At 49.7% G+C, this 18689-nt stretch overlaps 2 protein-coding genes across 3 annotated transcripts; both read right to left on the bottom strand.

The window, feature by feature from the left end:
* Positions 1 to 3961: 3961 nt before the first annotated feature.
* sh2b1 (SH2B adaptor protein 1) lies at positions 3962 to 9049 on the bottom strand. 2 transcript variants are annotated; one of them, XM_070980289.1, is made up of 9 exons: positions 7259 to 9049; positions 6851 to 6952; positions 6663 to 6754; positions 6498 to 6580; positions 6220 to 6375; positions 5885 to 6096; positions 5565 to 5739; positions 5231 to 5321; positions 4158 to 4314 (listed from the first exon to the last, which is right to left on the bottom strand). In XM_070980289.1, exons 1-9 carry the CDS (start codon positions 8984 to 8986, stop codon positions 4293 to 4295), a joined length of 2661 nt encoding a protein of 886 aa, XP_070836390.1. In that variant the 5' UTR covers positions 8987 to 9049; the 3' UTR covers positions 4158 to 4292. The 2 variants fall into 2 exon arrangements, with proteins under 2 accessions (XP_070836389.1, XP_070836390.1); XM_070980288.1 differs by lacking the exon at positions 5231 to 5321 and having other exon boundaries at positions 3962 to 4314.
* A 4092-nt stretch (positions 9050 to 13141) lies between these two features.
* tlcd3ba (TLC domain containing 3Ba) lies at positions 13142 to 17996 on the bottom strand. The gene is made up of 6 exons (XM_070981477.1): positions 17790 to 17996; positions 16840 to 16923; positions 14779 to 15001; positions 13852 to 13947; positions 13624 to 13733; positions 13142 to 13520 (listed from the first exon to the last, which is right to left on the bottom strand). The coding sequence occupies exons 1-6, from the start codon at positions 17906 to 17908 to the stop codon at positions 13277 to 13279; spliced, it is 876 nt and encodes a 291-aa protein (XP_070837578.1). The 5' UTR covers positions 17909 to 17996; the 3' UTR covers positions 13142 to 13276.
* Between the last annotated feature and the right edge of the window lie 693 nt (positions 17997 to 18689).

Genomic DNA, 18689 nt, shown 5'->3' with positions numbered 1-18689 from the left:
CCTACTGCCTTAATGCGAACGCTGGTTGGACAAACGTTCTGTCAATCATCTCTGACCTTGTTTCTAACTGGTTTGCTTGACATCAGTCATCTTTATGACGCTAGTTGCTGGCGTCCGTCCCGCTAAAGGTCACGTAAGGAAACGGATTTCTGTGAAGAGATTAGGAAACATCAAAATGATTTCATCTAAGGAGCGGGCGACATTCAGCTTCATCCCCACAAAGAAAAGCGTTTAAAAACAACGAGCTCACCTTCATTACCTCCAAAAACAAAAGCGAGGAGGCAGAAATTGAACCATTACGAACGTGTTCGGTAGCAGACTGATGAAACATGAAGTCTGAATAAAATCTCCTTCTCAGAAAGACCAACAAGGTCATTCACTAGTTTTTCTGTCTCCATCCAGCTCACGAGACGTGGTTGAATTCTCTGTTTGTAGTTTTTCGATGGTTTCTGTTTTGACACTTCAGCCTGATATTCAACCAGACCACTGCTCCTGGTCTGCCGCGGAGGAAGGACGTCCAGGATGGGTCAAATGCGGAGGAATAATTTCACCAAAAAGCATGAGATGTGCATGTTGTGTGGTGATACAATAAAGTATGTCATGTCTTATCTTGTCTTGTCTTAATACACATCACATAAAGTCGGTACCAGCTTAACTAAAGCAGGTTCTTAAACCTCTTGAAGACGGACCGTCAGAATCAGGTGATAAAACACTTTCAGGCTTCGACAGTTTCAGCTGAAAACGAGCTTTTGTGCTGAATATTTCTTTAAATCACAGCATGAACCAGCCGACAGTGAACCTGGACTCCTGGGGCCCCTGAGGGCCAGAGACAGATGTCGCTTTGCCTCCATAAGAACACCTTCAGCATGTTAAACAGTTAAATACAGACTGTGAAGCCTCGTCCATCCTAACGTCATAAGACTGCCTTTAAACATCTTTATTACATTTAGAGCTTTAATAATGCTGAAAGCCTAAATGGACCAAAACCAGAGAGGATGTGAAGTGAATGAGCGCCGCCCCTCCAGGTGTTTCTCATCCAGCTGTGGTGAGGTCATGTGACTGATGGCTCCTTGTTCTTCATGTCGCTCTAAAACCAGATTTAAGTCGTATAAAACACAAGTTTCCTTCAATTTCCATCTGAAGCAGCATTTCAAGCTTGGAAGGAGAAAAAAGAGACCACACAGCGACCATTATGTTTCACTATATTTATATTATATCATTAAATTCAATGTAGTACCTGAAACTAACCACACAGGGCGGCCGGACGCCGCCGCCCGCCCTCAACACACGGTCCCAGCAAAGAGAGAAAAGAGACAGAGAAAGGCACAAAGAGTTCTGAAACTGAGAGAAGGACACAGCATGATGGTGGAAAAGGTGCATACAGACAAATACATGAGCAAAGAAAAGAGCGGCGGGGGGGGTCACATGGTGCGTAAAGAAATGGCAGCTCTGAACCGAGACGGACGAAGACAGAGACAGACAGAGCGACAGGAACGCAGCAGAGGCTGATGACTGACTGACAGACAGACAGACAGACAGACACAGAAAGGCACGAGTAGAAAAAGTAGGTATTCTCATCGACATTGTCTGCTAATCGTATATTTCTGATGAATGGAGGATGAGGAGGAGAAGACAGCACGAAAGAGGCCTGGACAACGAGGCCTGACAGCAAGTCTTAACGTTATTCTTCCTTCTTTTATCCCAGAACAAAAAGGCACAAACACATTTTCAACTGAATTACAAGATGGAGTTGGAACAAGAGTTACACGTACATGGAGTAAGCATACAAAATAAGAGGTGTCTTAAAAACAAATAAAATTAATACTATTACTCTGACCGTCATTATTATTATTTCCATCCATATTATTGTTATTGGTATCATCGATAGTTTCTCTCTGAAAGGAAAACGAGTCCCGTTCAGCTTTGAGTGTCACAGAGAAACAGAGAGAAAGAGAGAGAGACGTGTTCACTGAGTGATGCTGCTGAGTGTCTGAGGTAAATGTTTCCTGCCACGCCACGTCACGCCACGCCACGCCGCGCCGCGCCACGTCACGCCACGCCACGCCGCCGCGCCGCGCCACGCCACGCCACGCCAACCAAACTCCATTCAAAAATCTGCCAGTTTAACGCCGCCTGTCAAAACTCTCTTCACGCCAACATTCAGTTTAAAACACTCAGGTCAACACTTCAGTCTTGTTCCATTAAAATCACATGAACAGGCTGCAGCCAGCGAGTTCTTTAAACCAATCAATCTGTAGAAAACGCCTCTGATTCATTGATAAATGAAGTGTAAAACATGTAGCATCATCTTCAAATTACAAAAGTCTAAAACCCCAAAAAGTTGAACTTTAACCGAGTTGAGTTTCAGACACTGGAACAAAAGTTCAGCACTTCTTATTTTATTTCTTTTATTTGATCGTCGTTTAATCGTTTGTGAACGATCGACTCATCAGAAGACACGACGTCTTCACTGATGTCCCACTCAGCTTTATTGACCAATGATAAGCATTAATAAAAACATTTAGGTTGCCAGGTTGTGAAGGCCTTTTTTTTCTCTGTGATGGTTAAAGCTGCTTTTACTGCAGTTTTCTAAGATTATTATTGTTGTTTTAAATGAAAAGGTGAGAAAACAACGAGCATCTCTCACTGCAGCACTACTCCACATAACCCACACCTGGTAACCCAAACACTTCTTATTAATGGCTTTAAGCTGGAGGTTCATAGTCAGTTATGGTACTGTAATACTGGTACTACTGGCCTAGTACTACAGTAATATTAGGAAGTGGTACTGATACTGTCAGTCCTTTTGTTCCATCATGGAAACCTTCTGTCTTTGGAAATATCAGCTCTGAGCTCGACATGGCTTCAGTTCAGTGAACACACCCTGACTGCTTCATCCCGACTCACCTGAAAACAGGGGTGGGTGTGTGTGTGTGTGTGTGTGTGTGTGTGTGTGTGTGTGTGTGTGTGTGTGTGTGTGTGTGTGTGTGTGTGTGTGTGTGTGTGTTCTCAGCAGCCGGCAGGTAGGACTGTTGACCTGTTCGTACGTCAGCGTGACTAACGGCCTCCACAGGTGACACTTCACCTGTTCTGCTTCAGGACTGAGTCCAGGAGCTAACGGACCTTTAGGACGCTTCAGATTTCAACGTGTCTGCGATGCTTCTGGTTGCGTTTACTCTCAAACTGTTCAACATCAGACGCGGCGCGATGCAGCTAAGACACGTGAAGAGGCTCAGTGTCAAAGGTCAAAGTCTTCCTGCGAGGTCAAGAGCACGTGGGACGAGCGACGCAGAGCGCGGCCCTGAAGCGTCACGTTGTTACTGTTAGCGTTGTTGTCGTACTGTTCATGCTAAATTTCACACGTGGGTTTGGTGGCTCGTCCAATCAGAACAAAGGGATTAGTGCACTGATGCTAACGTGAAGCTAACTTTCAGCCTGCTGATGTTTAAATGGAGTTTGCCAATGTCGCCTCGTCACCTGCAGAGCGTCGTGTGTGGGGTCACCTGCCACAGTACGATGTGTGTAGAGTGTGTTTGGCCTCTGGCTGGCGTGCGCCGTCTCGGCCAGAGCGCTGTGAGGTATCGACTGCTGGAGCTCCCACCGCTGCTCGCCACGCGGAGCCCGCCGTGAGGCGTACCGGCTAAAACCAAGCTTATTGGACTACAAGAGGGACACGAACGTACCGTGTTAGTGTTGTAAAGCTGCTCTCAGCCGCCTCTCGTCTGCTGACTCCTCTCTCTCTCCTATAGTGTTAGTACTTTTACACCTCCTCCTCCTCCTCCTCTCCTCCACCTTGCTAACAAAATAAAAATACTGGTTATGAATGGCTATGATGTACGCCGCCTCATCCAATCTCACGTTCGCTCCCACACACACTCCGTCACACACAGACACACATACGCGCGCACACAGACAGACACACACACACACACACACACACACACACACACACACTCCTCCTCCTCCCCTCCTGGCATTCCCTTCATCAGAAGAAGGAGTACTGGTTATCGATGGCTCGGGGCGCCCTCGCTCCGTCCCTCTCCTCCCCTTCCACAGCTTCTAGTTGGCGGAGAGGAGTGTCCCTGTCCCTCTCCTCCCAGTCCTCCACTCCTCCTCCACTACCGCCTCCGCTGCCTCCACTTCCTCCACCTCCTCCCGCTGCTGCTGCCGTCGCCGTCGCCATCGTCACCACGGCCGCTCCTCCTCCTCCCACCTCTGTCTCGTTGCCTCTCTCCTGGGGAGGAGTCGGGGGCGGCGGCCGGCCTGGTGGCAGGGGAGGAGGCTGAGGAGGGCTACGGGGTCTGCTGGTCAAGTCTGCATGGAGAAGAAACAGATGAGAGGAAGAAAAAAGAAAGAAAGGAGGGAGAGAAAAGTGTAAATAAAGGAAGGCAGAGGGGAGGAGGAGGAGAAGGAAATAAGGCCGAAAGTGTAAGAAGTGAAGTGACAGCGAGGTCGGAGGAGGAGGAGGAGGAGGAGGAGGAGGAGGAGGAGGAGGAGGGTGAGAGGCGGGAGAGAAAAAGAGAAAATGACTGTGAGTGGCCAGTTAGGTGGGAGAAGTCTGCGGTCATGGAGTCCATGAGAGTCATGGAGACAGTCCAACTCCAGGAACACACACAGACACACACACACACACACACACACAGACACACACACAGACACACACACTCTACAGCTTTACTTTCTCGATTAATCTTTTGAATCATGTGTCGATAGGTGAGAGGCGTCGTCTTCAAAGGACGCGTTTTGTTCAGTTCTCGATCACAGAAGAATAAACGAGCTCGAGGCTGAAAAATCGACTGAGAATTAAAAAAGGTAGTAATCATCTTCTGCCTTCCAACACGCAGTATTAGAAACACTGAAGTACAAGTATCCTCAAACTGTAGTAAAGTGAAGTACCTGAGGACAGTTTTCTGACCTCATGGTCTCAGTGGAGGCAGCCGTCCTCCTCACCTCGTCTAACTTTCAAACTTTGAACACTTCTGAAGTAAAATATGAATCTTCAGGGAAACGATCGGCGATTGTCGGGACGCGTTTGATTCAGCTCGGCGGCTGATTGGTCGAGCGCATTGCTCGCTCACTCGGCAGCTCTTCAGAGTCGAGTTCGCTCAGATCGCTTCCCGTCACGTGAGCAGAATCAGGCGTCGTGTCCAAACACACAAACACTCCGCTCGCTCGCTCGCTCGCTCACGCACACACTCGCTCTCGCTCAGCCGAGTCCGGTCTCACTTACACACAGTCAGAGATGGGGGTTGATGGAGAGTCGGGATGGCGCGTGGTGATGACATCACAGACTGTAGGCCGGCTGCCTGCCCTGTCCCGGCCTGCAAGGGATGAGCCACCGGACACAACAGACAACAACAGAGAGGTCAGAGCGGCGGCGGGCGCAGTAACACAGTGAGCAGGCGGAAAAGGAGCGCGCAGGTGAGTGGAGCTCACCTGGACTCACCTGTCAGCTTCAACGCACAGCTGACTGTGTGTTCACCTGATGTGTGTGAGGTGTCGCTCAGCTGACGTCTTTCTGCTGATGTGTTAGCTTAAACATGGAGGGAGGGGCTCGCTCATACCTGGCTGGCGAACAGCGGTGGCGCCCACGAAGCTGATGAGCGTGACGTCTGAGGCGCCGCCGGACTCCAGAGGGATCGGGTGCACCCGGAAGTGCTCCAGCATGTCGAAGATGGACTGGAACCAGAGGTGCTGCACTCGGCACTGGCCGTCCTCGTTCAGGGACAGACGGAGGTGCTGGAGGGGCGAAAGACAGAGGTCAAAGGTCAAAACACGTTCAGCAGAATAAATGTTTCTCACTGACTGCATCTGAAAACATGTCATACGCCATCTTTGTTTTTGGACTGTCGCTCAGACAAAACGAGGTGGACTGAAGACTCACCTTGGCCTTGCCCTGGAAGTTAAAGGTGAGGACGTATTCTCCGCGCCGCGTCTCGCTCTGGCGAACCAGGAAGACGCCGTGGCTCGCCGGGCCTCCGGCCAACACCAGCTGAGCGGCTTTGAGACGGGACAGGGTGCCGTGGAACCACTGACACTCGCTGAGCGGGTGCTCCACCGCCTCCGCGGCAACCGTGTCCGAGAACAGGAAGGAGCCTGGAGGGACAAAAAGACGTGCGTGTGGTGCTTTCAAAGACCGCCTGAAACAAGACCACTGGTTTGACTCAACATTTAACTCTCCTCTGTTTCAAATACGATACGTCCTTGGATCGTACTCACCTGTTGCGTCTGGCGTCTCAGCAAAAGGTGTGCCCAGACTAGCCCCGCCTCCCCCGAGAATCCGGCCGTCTGGTTCGTCGAGAGGAGCTCGAGGTGGCAATTCAGGTGGGAGAGGATCCATCAGAGGAGAGGAGCCTCCGATACCTCCGTAACACACTGAGACAAGAGAGGACAGCAGACATCGATCACTGATCCATAATGGACAGACAATCAATCAATCACTCAAACCGTGGATCAAACTCTGCAGCACACAGCGAAGCTCACACGATCACACGTACCCTGTGAAAGACGGTCAACTATCTCAGGCGTCCCACTGATGTCCAGCGGTCCCCCACACACACCTTCAGCGTCTTCCTGTTCACTGTGGGAGAGAGAGCGGCAACACGTCAGTCACGCCGTCCACAGACTGTCCCCACGCTTTGAAGCGTCCACTCGTTCAGTACCTGAGACAGATGCCATTCCTGATGTCACTCAGCCAGGCTCGCATCTGAACGGCGTCTCGAGTCTCGATCACGTACTGCGCCGACCCCTCCAGCTGACCAGGAACGGAAGAAAGACAAACATGGAGGCTCAGAGACGTGGTTCGTCTCTGCTAGCGATTTACGGGGGTTCAGCACTCTGCTCTGATTACCTGCAGCAGAAAGGTGTTCTCCTTGTCGGGGACCTCCAGCGCTGTGGTGCTCCTCACGTCCACGATCGAGCAGCAGGGGACAGTCAGCCGGGGCTTCGATGACTGACGAGACAAAACCAGCAAAATCAGTAACGGCTGTTTGTCTGCTGTTTCCTCCCTCGGTATCAACACCAAGCACAAAAACTTCTCTGCTACACAGCGACTGTTTGGTGCCTTTGCTGATTTACAAACAGCAGATGTTCCTGCTGTTTCTATACTTCTAGTTTTTTAAAGTTTCTTAGCTGAACACCTGTTCTTGTCCCTCAGATCCTTTAATTTGATTTAATCCTTTAATTTCCCTGCAGGGATCAATACAGTTGATCTTTTTGCTGGAATGCTGTTTTAATGTTTAAGGATGGAAACACTCACTTTAGGTGGAATGAAGAACTCCAGGTAGTACTCCTCCCCCCGCTCGACGCCTTCTCTGTCCCTCTCTCTGAGGACCAGACGACACTTATGCCAGCGTCCTCCTCTCCAGGGCACGTTGCCTCCGCTGGCCAGCGGCTGCACCGGGCCGGCCTGAGCCGCGGTGGACGAAGCGGCGGCGGCGGCGGCGTTGTTGTTGTCCGTACCGTGATGCAGCAGACCAAACGAGAAGCCGGAGAAGCCGTGGCTCGCGCTCAGCTCGTCGCTGGATGAACTGACGCTCACCCCGCCTTCCCGCACCAGCCGGCCCACCTTCCGCGGAGGACCCATGGCGGCGGCGCTGCTCGGAGGCAGCGAGGAGGAGGTGGCGTGAGAGCCGGTGGTGGTCGGGGTGAGGACAGGGGGAGGGGACCGTGACAGTCTGAGTTTCTCCAGGCGATGGCTCCACTTCTCCTTCTCGCCGGCTTCACCGTTGCTCCGCCGCCGATCCCGAGCAGCCTCGGAAAGAGACAGAGAGGTGGCGCTGCTTGAGGAGGAAGGCGGCAGCGAGGAGGAGGAGGAGTGGGGAAGGGACAGGGGCATGGACAGGGAAACAGGCATGGAGGAGGTGGGCGTGGGGGGCTGCGTGCCAGAGTTCCTCTTTGAGGATGAAACCAAGGTGGCGTCCTGCACGCCCATGGTGTAGCTGTAGCTGGAGGGCAGCTGGCTCTGGGCCGAGTCGCTGGAGGAGCTCCGCCAGTGCAGGATTCCCCGGACGCTCCCCCGCACACTACGACCCACGCTCCGCAGAGAAAAGCGCTTCTTCAGTTTGTTTTTGGAGGAGTTGGGCGTACTGTTACCTTTGGAGCCGGGCGGAGGAGTGACTGAGGAGGAGGAAGGTGGAATCTGAGGAGCGTGGGAGGGGTCCACACCGCCCGCCTCTGCGGATTCTCCCTCCCGCTCTTCTGGCTCGACGTCTTCCCCCACAGACGCCACCCCTAACCAGCTGTCCTCCTCTTCCTCAACTGGTGCTTCCCCATTTCCAGGGGCAATCATGGCCCCCCTCTCCTCACGCCTTCCGTTGTTCCCTCCCACCGACGAGCAACACGACGATGATGAAGATGGGGGCAGGACTTGGCTGTGGGTGTAAGAATCTTGAAATCTGTCCCCGCTGCGGTTCTCCAGCACCAGCCGCGTCGGCGCCGGCTTGGATGAGGCCCGTGTAGCGTTAATCGGGGGACACGGGAGGACAGCCCCCCCAGACGCTGACAGGGGTGAGACCGCCTCCTCCTCCAGGGACGTAGCATCTGACTGGGGAGCCCAGCTCACCATATCGTCCCTCCCAGAAGCACAGCTTGGCGGGAGCGCCCCCTCCAGCTCGCTCTGGAAGTGACGGACAAAGCGGTCGGTGAAGCGCCGGCAGAAGGCGGCCGCAGAATCCGGGGAGTAGTGGGGGTTTTCCAGGAGAAACGCCCGAAAGTGACGCGCAAAGTCCCCGGCTGCAACGCGGGCATGGAGCTCACAGAATTCGGTCCAGCTCAGGCAAGGCGAGGGGGAGGGCGTGGGGGTGTCTGACAGGGAGGACGGGTGAGCCTGGGGCGGAGGGCTCACCAGAGGGGGCAGGGGAGGCGGCCGGGGGGACAGGGGCAGCAAAGAGGGAGATGGAGGGGACGGCGATGGGGAGGGCGAGGGAGGTAAAGGAGAGGAGTTTGCCGCCCGCGGGCTGGGCGGGGTTAAAAGAGAGCCGTTCATTCTCCTAACGACGGGGCGACTGAATCGATGGTCTATCAGATCACTTCAAACACACAACAGAAACCTGCGCCTGACTGACGGGCCAAACACGGCACATCGGTCAATCATTTACAGACGAGCGCGACCTGAAGCGACGTGCTCAGCCCCATAAAGACGAGCTCAACAGACAACGCACCAGGCCCGTGAAAGACGGGGTCGCAAGAGGTCAGATATCTCCAAGGCTCAGCTTTGTGCTACATTATCTTCTGACATTAAATATTGTACCGTTTCAACAAGAAAATCTGGGATTCAGAAAGCCGGTAAAGGGATGAATGGAGGAGGTGAGATGTGTGAGATTCACAAGGTCTGCCCCGTCTTCACCGTCTGTCCAACATCCAGAGAAATGAGGCCACATCCTGTAAAACACACGGAAAAACGATGAGTTCAGCTTCAGTTCATCAACACACAAACATCAGAGAGACGGTCAGAGCAGTCACATGGACGCACGTACAAACACAGGACAGACGGTTAACGACAACATGGAGGCTGCTCGGTGACGCAGCCGGAGACGCTCAGAGGACCAAAACACGCAGAGGAAGAGGAGTCTTCAGCCTCGGTCTGACGATCCTGACAGAGCGTCTGACGTGCATGTGAGTTTATTCCAAAAGAGTTGGAGCCTTCTCGCTCACCAGAAGGCTGCGCCCCTGAAAAACTGGACATGGCGTCCAGGAGCAGTGAAATATCCAGCGTGAAGGCAGCGTAAAGGACGTGATGCACGAGGTCACACAGGGTCTGAAAGCAGCTCTGGCTCGTGTCGGAAGCCAAGATCTTCAATCATGTAAGCTGCTGCATTTTGGATCAAGTGAAGACGGTCGTGGGAAAAGTCCCTTCAGTTTGGGATGTTCTGAAAGTGCGTACGAGGATTTTAGCAGCTGTGACGCAGAAAACGGACGAACTGTGACAACCTTAAAAATGAAGAAGACTGATTTGTTAGCATTCTGGATATGTGGCTTAAAGGTGAAAAGAGAGCCAAAAATACTAAATAAACAATAAGAACCAAGTACATTCACTCGAGTACTGTACTGTCGAGGTACTTCTTCATGCATAACATCAGACTATTCTGCTGTATGATGACTGCTGTCAGTGTTGATGCTTTCAGTACATTTTGATGATACTTTTACTCAGACGTAACTTTACTTGTAATGGATTATTTTTTACTCTGAGTACTTCTTACTGCATTCTGTTCATACATTGATTGATCTCCACTGAACAAACCCGCATCCCACTTTCAGTGCTGAGAGGATGAAACAGTTCACTGACCAGATGTTTTCCTGTTTATTCCTGCTTTTCGTCTAACTGATGATATTTGTGATTATTGTAAACCTGTGTGTGTGTGTGTGTGTGTGTGTGTGTGTGTGTGTGTGTGTGTGTGTGTGAAGGTCTGTAGTCATCAGATGAAGCATGAGAGAAGCTTACCCACTCTGTCGGTACATGATACACATATAAACTAACAACTGATCCAAATGACAGCAGCCCAGGAGGTTAAAGATTACTGACTATAATGTGGCTTCAAGCAACGTTAAATGAAACCAAAATTATATCAACTCGAGTCACTCGCTAGCTTGCTAGCATGAACTAGCAAGCAATGTGAGTCTTGCTCATTCAGCTTTCTTTAAAGACGTGTAACGTTCGCTAGCTAACAATAGCTACCTAACGTCATCTTACTCACGGACTTGCTATTAATTAGCACCTTTATTTGCCGATGTTGGTTAGATAAAGCTTATTTTGCAATGACTACTGTAACTAGTGGCTGAGATGTTCACATATTGAATCATCCAACAGCGGCTATCACGAAAGATTCTTTGCAAGCTAAGCTAGCTATTAACCGTTAGCCAGTTAGCTCGCTATTAATAAACCAGCTAGCTAGCTATCAATATTGCTTCACCACAAATGTCCTGTGTTTTCTCTACCTGTTTATCACAGTCCAGTGTTTTCATCCGTGTCTTTTGGTGAAACTGGCACACACCTCATCATCCTCTCCGTCCACATAACGGAATAATCATTATCGTAAAGGTTGTTGTTGTTGTTGCTAAATATGAATATTGCTATGCCTTGCCTGGACCCGTTCTTCTCGCACGGCTCTGTTTTCTCGCGATAGTTGGTGGGTCGGCGTTCGGTCCTGACAGCCGTTAAAAAAACCGCTGGATTTTCTCGGATGACTCCTTTCCCCAAAACTGTGACGTTAAACACAGAAAAACGTAGGAAAGACGCAGGCCGACTCCTCCACGCAGACCTGAACCCCACCCGTCCAAACAAACTGACTGAACCAGCGCTGCTCCTGATCCCTGTCCGTCCTGAAGGGGTCCCACACGAAACCCCTGGAGACCAAGTCCACATAGAAGACAAGTGGTCCCACATCAGACAGTCCATCTACTGTCTGTCTTCCAGCTTGTCTCCAGCATGTGGCTGTGATTTGTCCAGAGGTCCACCAGGCTGACCCACCACATCCAGTAACTAGTAGATTTACTTGAGTACTGTACTGCTTTGAAGTACTTGTACGCCTACTTTACTTCAATAAATTTTCTGCGAGTTTATACTTCTACTACATTTAGGAGCCAAGTACTGTACTTTTTACTCCACTACACTGATTTTAAAGCTTCACTTTGCAGATTCAGATTATTGATACAAAATATAATCAACTCATAAATGATGATGTAATATTACAGAAAAACTAACCAGCAGTGACACTATGAACACATGAATGCATCAACAATCACAATCAATAATAAATATCATTCTGACATGGGCCATTGTGAACAGTCAGTGGATCACTGATACTTTTCATACTTGCAGTATATTTTGAAGGTAATACTTGGAAGCAGTATTTTCACTGTGGGACTTTTCTACAGTGGTATTACTACATTTACATTCATAAAAGGTCTGAGTATTACTCGCAGTTGTACTTTGAATGACTTTGAGGATCACAGCATCATCTGCTGAAATCGTCCATCCACACTGAATAAATGCATTCATACATCTCAGCTCCTCAATGACAAACGTCTGGTTACCAAAGAGGAATTGAAGCTCTGAGGTCAGTGTGTGTCTGACTGAGAAAGACACATTTCATTCACATCTTTACTGCAGTAAACGTACTAATACCACACTGTAAATACTCCGCTGCATTCAAAACCTGACTGAAGTAAAAGTATGTATTTCAGCTGAAAGTACTTGAAGTAAAAGTACTCGTGGGTGAGTAAAGTGTTCCTGTCAGTGTGTTTCTCTCTGCTGTCTGTGGATTCATGTTCCTGCTGCGTTCATGTGTTCATTCATGTTCCTGCTGTAGATGTTTCAGCTCATTGAACTCCTTCATCTCCTGTTGCTGATTTAATCTTCATCAGTGCTTCAGATTCTAGAAGATCATCACATGTTTGCAGCGCGGCGTCCTGTCAGAACCACGTATCTCCAAAAAGAAAAAACAGGCTGTTTTCAGCTTTGTGACGAAGCTTTTTCAGCTGATCAAGAGGCTTTTAAAGAGTTTACTGAGCTGAAGAAGACATGAAGGAACTCTTCATCCTTCAGTTCAGCTCAAACATTCAGCATCAACACATCTGGAGATACGAGCTTTTCACTGGACAGGAAGGAGATGAGGAGTAACTGAAGCTGTCAGACTGCAGTAAAAGTACAACGTTTACCTCTGAGGTGTGGCGCAGTAGAAGTATAAAGATGCAAAAACTAGGAACACTCAAGTACAAGTACCTTGACTGTGTACAGTAGTTGAGTCTTCTTCTTCTTCTTCTTCTTCTTCTTCTTCTTCTTCTTCTTCTCGTGTGTCTCATCGTCATCCATCAAATGAAAAGTGACAGCAGCTGTTTTCAGGTGGTTTAATGACACTCTGATTGGTTAATTACAAGAACACATTCATGATGTCACTTGTATGATTGAACTAATTAAAAATAATAATTAAATGTCCACTTGAAGACATTTTACAGCCTGTCTGTGTCCGTTCTGCTGAAATCAGTCCTGTTTTAGCTGATAGATCAATCAGTATTGATCACACTGATCAGATCAGAGACCTGCTCTCTGTGTGTCATGAATGAATGAATCCATTAAACACTCTCAGCTGGTCTGACGCGTTCACGGTGCTCTTCCTCCTCCTCTTCCTCTCAGTCATGACACTGGAGCCTCTTTCCTTAAACTTCTTCTTCTACATCAAACGAGGAGAAATGTCCACAGCTTTCGTCTGTCTCAGCAGAACCTTTGCAGGGCGTCTCACCTGTCCTGTCCTCTTTGTCTCACTTCCTGTCTGCAGCTTCAGCGTCTGTCCGTCCCTCCGTCCTGGTGAGACATGCAGCAGTTGCTCGGCGTCGAGCAGCCGTCCAGGTCACCTTTAAAGGTCTGCGGCGGTGAGTTCGAGCGTCCTGCAGCGAACTGGCGGAGAGCTCCTCTGCAGATCAGTGTGAACCAGTAGAGCTGCAAGGGCCACAGCAGGGCGGCCCCCAGGTTGCACTGCCAGGGGGCCACCAGGGGCACCGTGTACACCGGGATGGACGCATACCTGCAACACAAAGAGCTGCGGTCAGAGCCAGACTCGTCCAGTACTCGAGTACATGTACTCAGTTCCTCTCCACGGCTGCAGGTGTGGCGGTCAGCCTGCTCACCTGCCGTAGGCGTAGTACAGGTAAGGGAAGAGCGCCACCCGGCAACCGAAGAAGGTGAGCAGCATGAGGCCTCCGTTGACCCTGTGCAGCAGAGAGCGCTGCTTCTTGTACTGACAGAGAGGAAGACAGTCCACAGTGAAGGCGACGGTACGGTGGCTGAGGAGGGACACTGAGGCAACGCCTTCACTCACTTCCTGTTTTACATGTATGACTTTTATTTTGGATTACCTGGATCAGGACCTTCCCCAGACAGACGGACGGTGTGCTGAGCTCAGCCAGAAACAACACACCCTGGAAGAAATCACCTTTCCCCTGCCTCCACAGCTGACACACACACACACACACACACACACACACGCACGCACACACACACACGCACGCACACACGCACACACACACAAACACGCACGCACACACACACAAACGCGCACGCACACACACACACACACACACACACAGACAGACACACAAAGGCAGACAAAGAAAACATTTGTTGATAAACTTTGCAACGAGGATTCAGTGCAGGACTGTACCTAATAAAGTGGCCAGTGAGTGTATATAACACTACTACTACTACTACTACTACTACTACTACTACTACTACTACTACTACTACTACTAAGAAACATGATGATAACAAAGAGCAGCCTCAAGTACTGTACTTAAGTACACATTCAAGGTACTTTTACTGACAGCTTCACTTCCTCCTCATCTCCTTCCTGTCCAGTGAAAAGCTCGTATCTCCAGCTGTGCTGATGCTGAGTGTTTGAGCTGAACTGAAGGATGAAGAGTTCCTTCATGTCTTCTCCAGCTCAGTAAACTCTTTAAAAGCCTCTTGGATCAGCTGAAAGTCATCGTCACAAAGCTGAAAACAGCCTGTTTTTGAAGATACGTGGTTCTCACAGGACGCCGCACTGCAAACACGTGATGACCTCATAGAATCTGATGATGATTGATGAAGATTAAAGCAGGAACAGGATTTCAGCTGATCACGTCGGTGCTGATGTTGACGTTCAGGGCTCATTGAAGGCAGAGTCTTGACCTCTGACCCTCAGAGACCCTGACAGCGACCATCGCAGCCTCGCCGTGAAGCTGAACGAACGCCACACTGAAGCGAGGCTAAACCTGTGCGATGGCGTTGGTTGCCATAGTTACCAGTGAGGCGGGAAAGCAGAAGGCCACCATGAAGACGTGATGCAACACCATGAGGAGCTCTCTGCGCAGGTATCCCGCCGCGGCGGCCCTCATCGACCCTGCGCTGCCCTCCTCCTCGTGACCTTTGACCCGCAGCTTGTGCCAGTAGCACAGGAACATGGCGAAGATGTCGTAGGCGAAGTAAGGCGTGGCAAACAGGATGTAGGCATCGGTCAGCCAATGTCTGCAGAGGAAGAAGACAGGAAGTGAGTCAGCGTGATGACGGAAGACGCTGCCGGTCCCCAGTCCACCTGTTTACCTGTGGAATGATCCAAACAGGTGTTTCTGGAGCGTTCCACGTCTTTCAGTCTGTGAGACGCATCGCTGCATCAGATCCACAATCAGAGATATTCACAGAAATCAATGAGAAACATGAAATATATGGACTTTGAGCTGTTCTCAGGTCAGTTTGTGTTGGTTTCACTGACGACAAGAGAATAACCATCAGAATGTGTGAAGTCCTTATCTTATCTTATCTTATCTTATCTTATCTTATCTTATCTTTAAGTGGAGCAGAAGTAGCAGAAAAGTAAAAAATCTCAGAAATGTGCTTTCAGTGCAGTTTTGAGGCCGTCTGCTGGCAGAATAGGTTTTCATGCTTTCATGCTTTCATCATCGATCCGCTGAACGTCGCTGTGTTTGTGAGCTCTGTGTCTCTGCAGAGGAAGCAGGTTTGTTCATGACGCCCACTGTGATGAAGGGGTGAGTCATCCTCACTGGAGAGGAGGCGGAGGCGAGGGCTGCTCTGTGGACGTCCTCTGCAACCTGAACACTAGAGGGCGCTAAAGCCTTCACGCTGGAGCTGAGTCCATCAAATGGATCTGAGCTCAGAGCTGAGGAAGCTGAGGAAGAGGAGCTTCTGTTTTCAGGCCTTTTTGTTTCTCTCACTTTGTTCCTCAGCAGATTTGAGTTTGATGAAGCAGCTTCATCGTCGCTCAGCTGCTCCCAGAGTTCCTTGCTGCAGGTCGACCGTCTGCGGCCTGATTTGATAAACAAATGGCGCTCAGGCAAAGCTCCTCTCGCTTTGACTGGGAAATGAAGGAGCTGTCGGAGGAAAGCTGGGATTGACTGAAACACCCCCCGCTTGGATCCCTCGCCCCTCCTCTTCATCAGCTCATTTCCCATCATCCTCAGCGTGGAGGATTAGTGATCTCTGGGAGCGTCTTAGAGACTGAAATAGCTCTGCTGCTGCCGCTCAGCTCAGGAGACGAATTAGACTCAGATTGTTAATTAGATTACACACTCGGCCTCCAGCCGGCACACACTCATTTTCACTTTAATGGTCAGAACTACCGACGTCTTCATCGTCCAACCGAAGCTTCAGACACCGTCCTGACTTTAGATTCACTTCAGCTTCAAGGTTTCAGTTTTTACCTGACAGAGCCGTCGAAGCTGCTGACGCCAGCGCGCTGACTGAGCAGGTCTGATGTGCACCAGCTTAGCTTAGCATGTTAGCACGCTAACATTAGCTAATTAGCAGTAAAGAGCTGGGGCTGATCAGAAACACACATGAACATGTCGACCTGATGGTGGCGCTAGACGAGAAGAAAGAGGATCAAAGTTATTAGGGTTCATCCTGAGGGGAGCATGAGCGTCTGAGCCGCGCCTCGTCCTCTGCGCCGCTCTGACTTTTACAGAGTGAAGGTGACAAAACACGTAGAAAATATCCAAAAGGTTAAATATGAGTTTAAGTTTCGATGTTCAGACGATGAGTTAAAGGCTCCAGATTTAACGAAGGTATTTAAAATGTGGATCTGAAACACAAAGTCTGTTTCTTTAAAGTTTTCGAGTTTCTGTTGAAGTAAAAACGTGTCGTTCTGTGAATCTTTAAAGATAAAGTTTCATGTTTCAAAGCCTCAGACAGCAGCTCGCTGTGCGTCTGAAACAGAGCGTCTGCTGGACTACTTTCAGCGGCGGATGAAACCACGTTTGCTGCTGTGGTGAGTGTGTGTGTGTGTGTGTGTGCGTTTGTGGTGATGAAGCTCACTGATGAGTTTGAGAAAGTCGGAGCAGAGTCCTCACCTGTCCTCCATGACGTCCCTGCAGGACGAGGCGATGATGCATCCGGCTGATGAGGCCATGACGGCTTGGACGGACGACACCAGACTGAGACGAGAGACAATCAGAGTCGGCTTTAATCAAATTTCCCAGACGCAGACTGACCTGGTCCAGATCTGAGACCAGGACAACCTGTCCACAAGGCACAAAGTCCCACAGATCTACCTGTACGGTGGCCCTGAGGGTCAACATACTGCAGCTCAGAGAACACGTTGGCTAGAGATGAAAAGATAAAACGCAAACAAAAACAAATAGAAACAAACAAACGCAGTAAACAAACAAACTGTCTCAGGGACACTGAGACACGGTGGACACACAGACGTCAATGATCTTTTCTCTGACACACTTTCAGATATTTGATGCTAATTAGCATTAGCATTCTGCTGATCAGAAAGTTGAAATCAGTGCAGTTTATTCTAGTGAATTGTGCTTCCTGTCCTGTTCTGAGCGACCTGCAGCGTCTCTGCACTCGCTTGTGTTTTGTCTCATTGTATGGCATTCTAACTGCAGCGCCATGAACCCTCCAGGCCACCGTACCTTTCAGTTCCCAGCATGTCTGTGGCTCCGCTGCTTATTTTGCAGCAGAGGTGCAAACAAAAACCAGGACAGTGAAACTAACAGAAATGTCCAAACAGACGAGATGTTTGCGTCTCTGGAGACAATCGTGACCTGATCACAAACTCCAAGAGACAGAGACCAGGACCAGGACTCTGATCAGTCCTGTTCAGGACCAGGACTCTGATGTGTCCTGTTCAGGACCAGGATCAGTCCTGTTTGAGACAGGCACCACCTCACTCAACGTGTGGCATCTTGTAAAATGTACATGGAGGCTGAACACACAAGGACAAAAAGGAGGCTGTGTGTGTGTGTGTGTGTGTGTGTGTGTGAGTGTGTATGAGTGTGTGTGTGCTTACCGTGTGGACACGATGACAGCGTCCCCCTCGCTCCATCCCATCAGGTGCTTCAGAGTCTGTTTGGACAACACGAAGAGTCCGGGAAAGAAGACGGAGCCGGCGGTCATGAGGGCCAACATGGCTCCTGGTCTCACTTGTGTGTGTGCGCGCGTCTGCGTGTGTGTGCGCGTGTGTGTGTTTGGTTTGCTCTCACACACACTCTCTGGATGTGCTGCGAGTGTTAAATGAGGACAGGTTTCTGAGAGCTCAGAGAGGAGGATCAGGAGGGAGGAGCTCCTGCTGCCACCTGTCAGAGGAGGTACTGCAGGGGAGAGTACTTCAAGTATCCAAGTACAAGTACTGCAGCAAAGAGTACTTCAAGTATCCAAGTACAAGTAATGCAGCAAAGAGTACTTCAAGTATCCAAGTACAAGTACTGCAGGGGAGAGTACTTCAAGTATCAAAGTAAAAGTACTGCAGCGAAGAGTACTTCAAGTATCCAAATAAAAGTACTGTAGCGAAGAGTACTTCAAGTATTAAAGTAAAAGTACTGCAGTGAGGAGTACTTCAAGTAACGAAGTAGAAGTAAAGTACTGCAGTGAAGAGTACTTCAAGTATCAAAGTAAAAGTACTGAGTGCAGTAAAGTGTTCTCTGTCTGTTGTCCTCTTGTCTCTTTAGATCATTGTGTCTCCTGTGTCTGTCGTCCTCTTGTCTCTGGTCTCTTCAGATTACGGAGTCTCTCACTTTAACTGAAACTAATGATTCTTTTCATTCTGGATCAATCAGCTGATCATTTCCTCCATCCATCCATCCATCGACCGATTGATCGTCCAAAGCTCCACACGATTACAAACACATTGAGATCATCGACCATTGAGAGGAAAAGCAGCCAATCAGACATGAGAGAAGATCAAACATCA

Source organism: Chaetodon trifascialis, chromosome 15 (genome assembly GCF_039877785.1).
Source record: "Chaetodon trifascialis isolate fChaTrf1 chromosome 15, fChaTrf1.hap1, whole genome shotgun sequence".
In the NCBI taxonomy this organism is placed as follows: Eukaryota; Metazoa; Chordata; class Actinopteri; order Chaetodontiformes; family Chaetodontidae; genus Chaetodon; species Chaetodon trifascialis.
The sequence above is the reverse complement of the archived record's forward strand: the minus strand, read 5'-3'. Positions and strand labels throughout refer to the sequence as shown.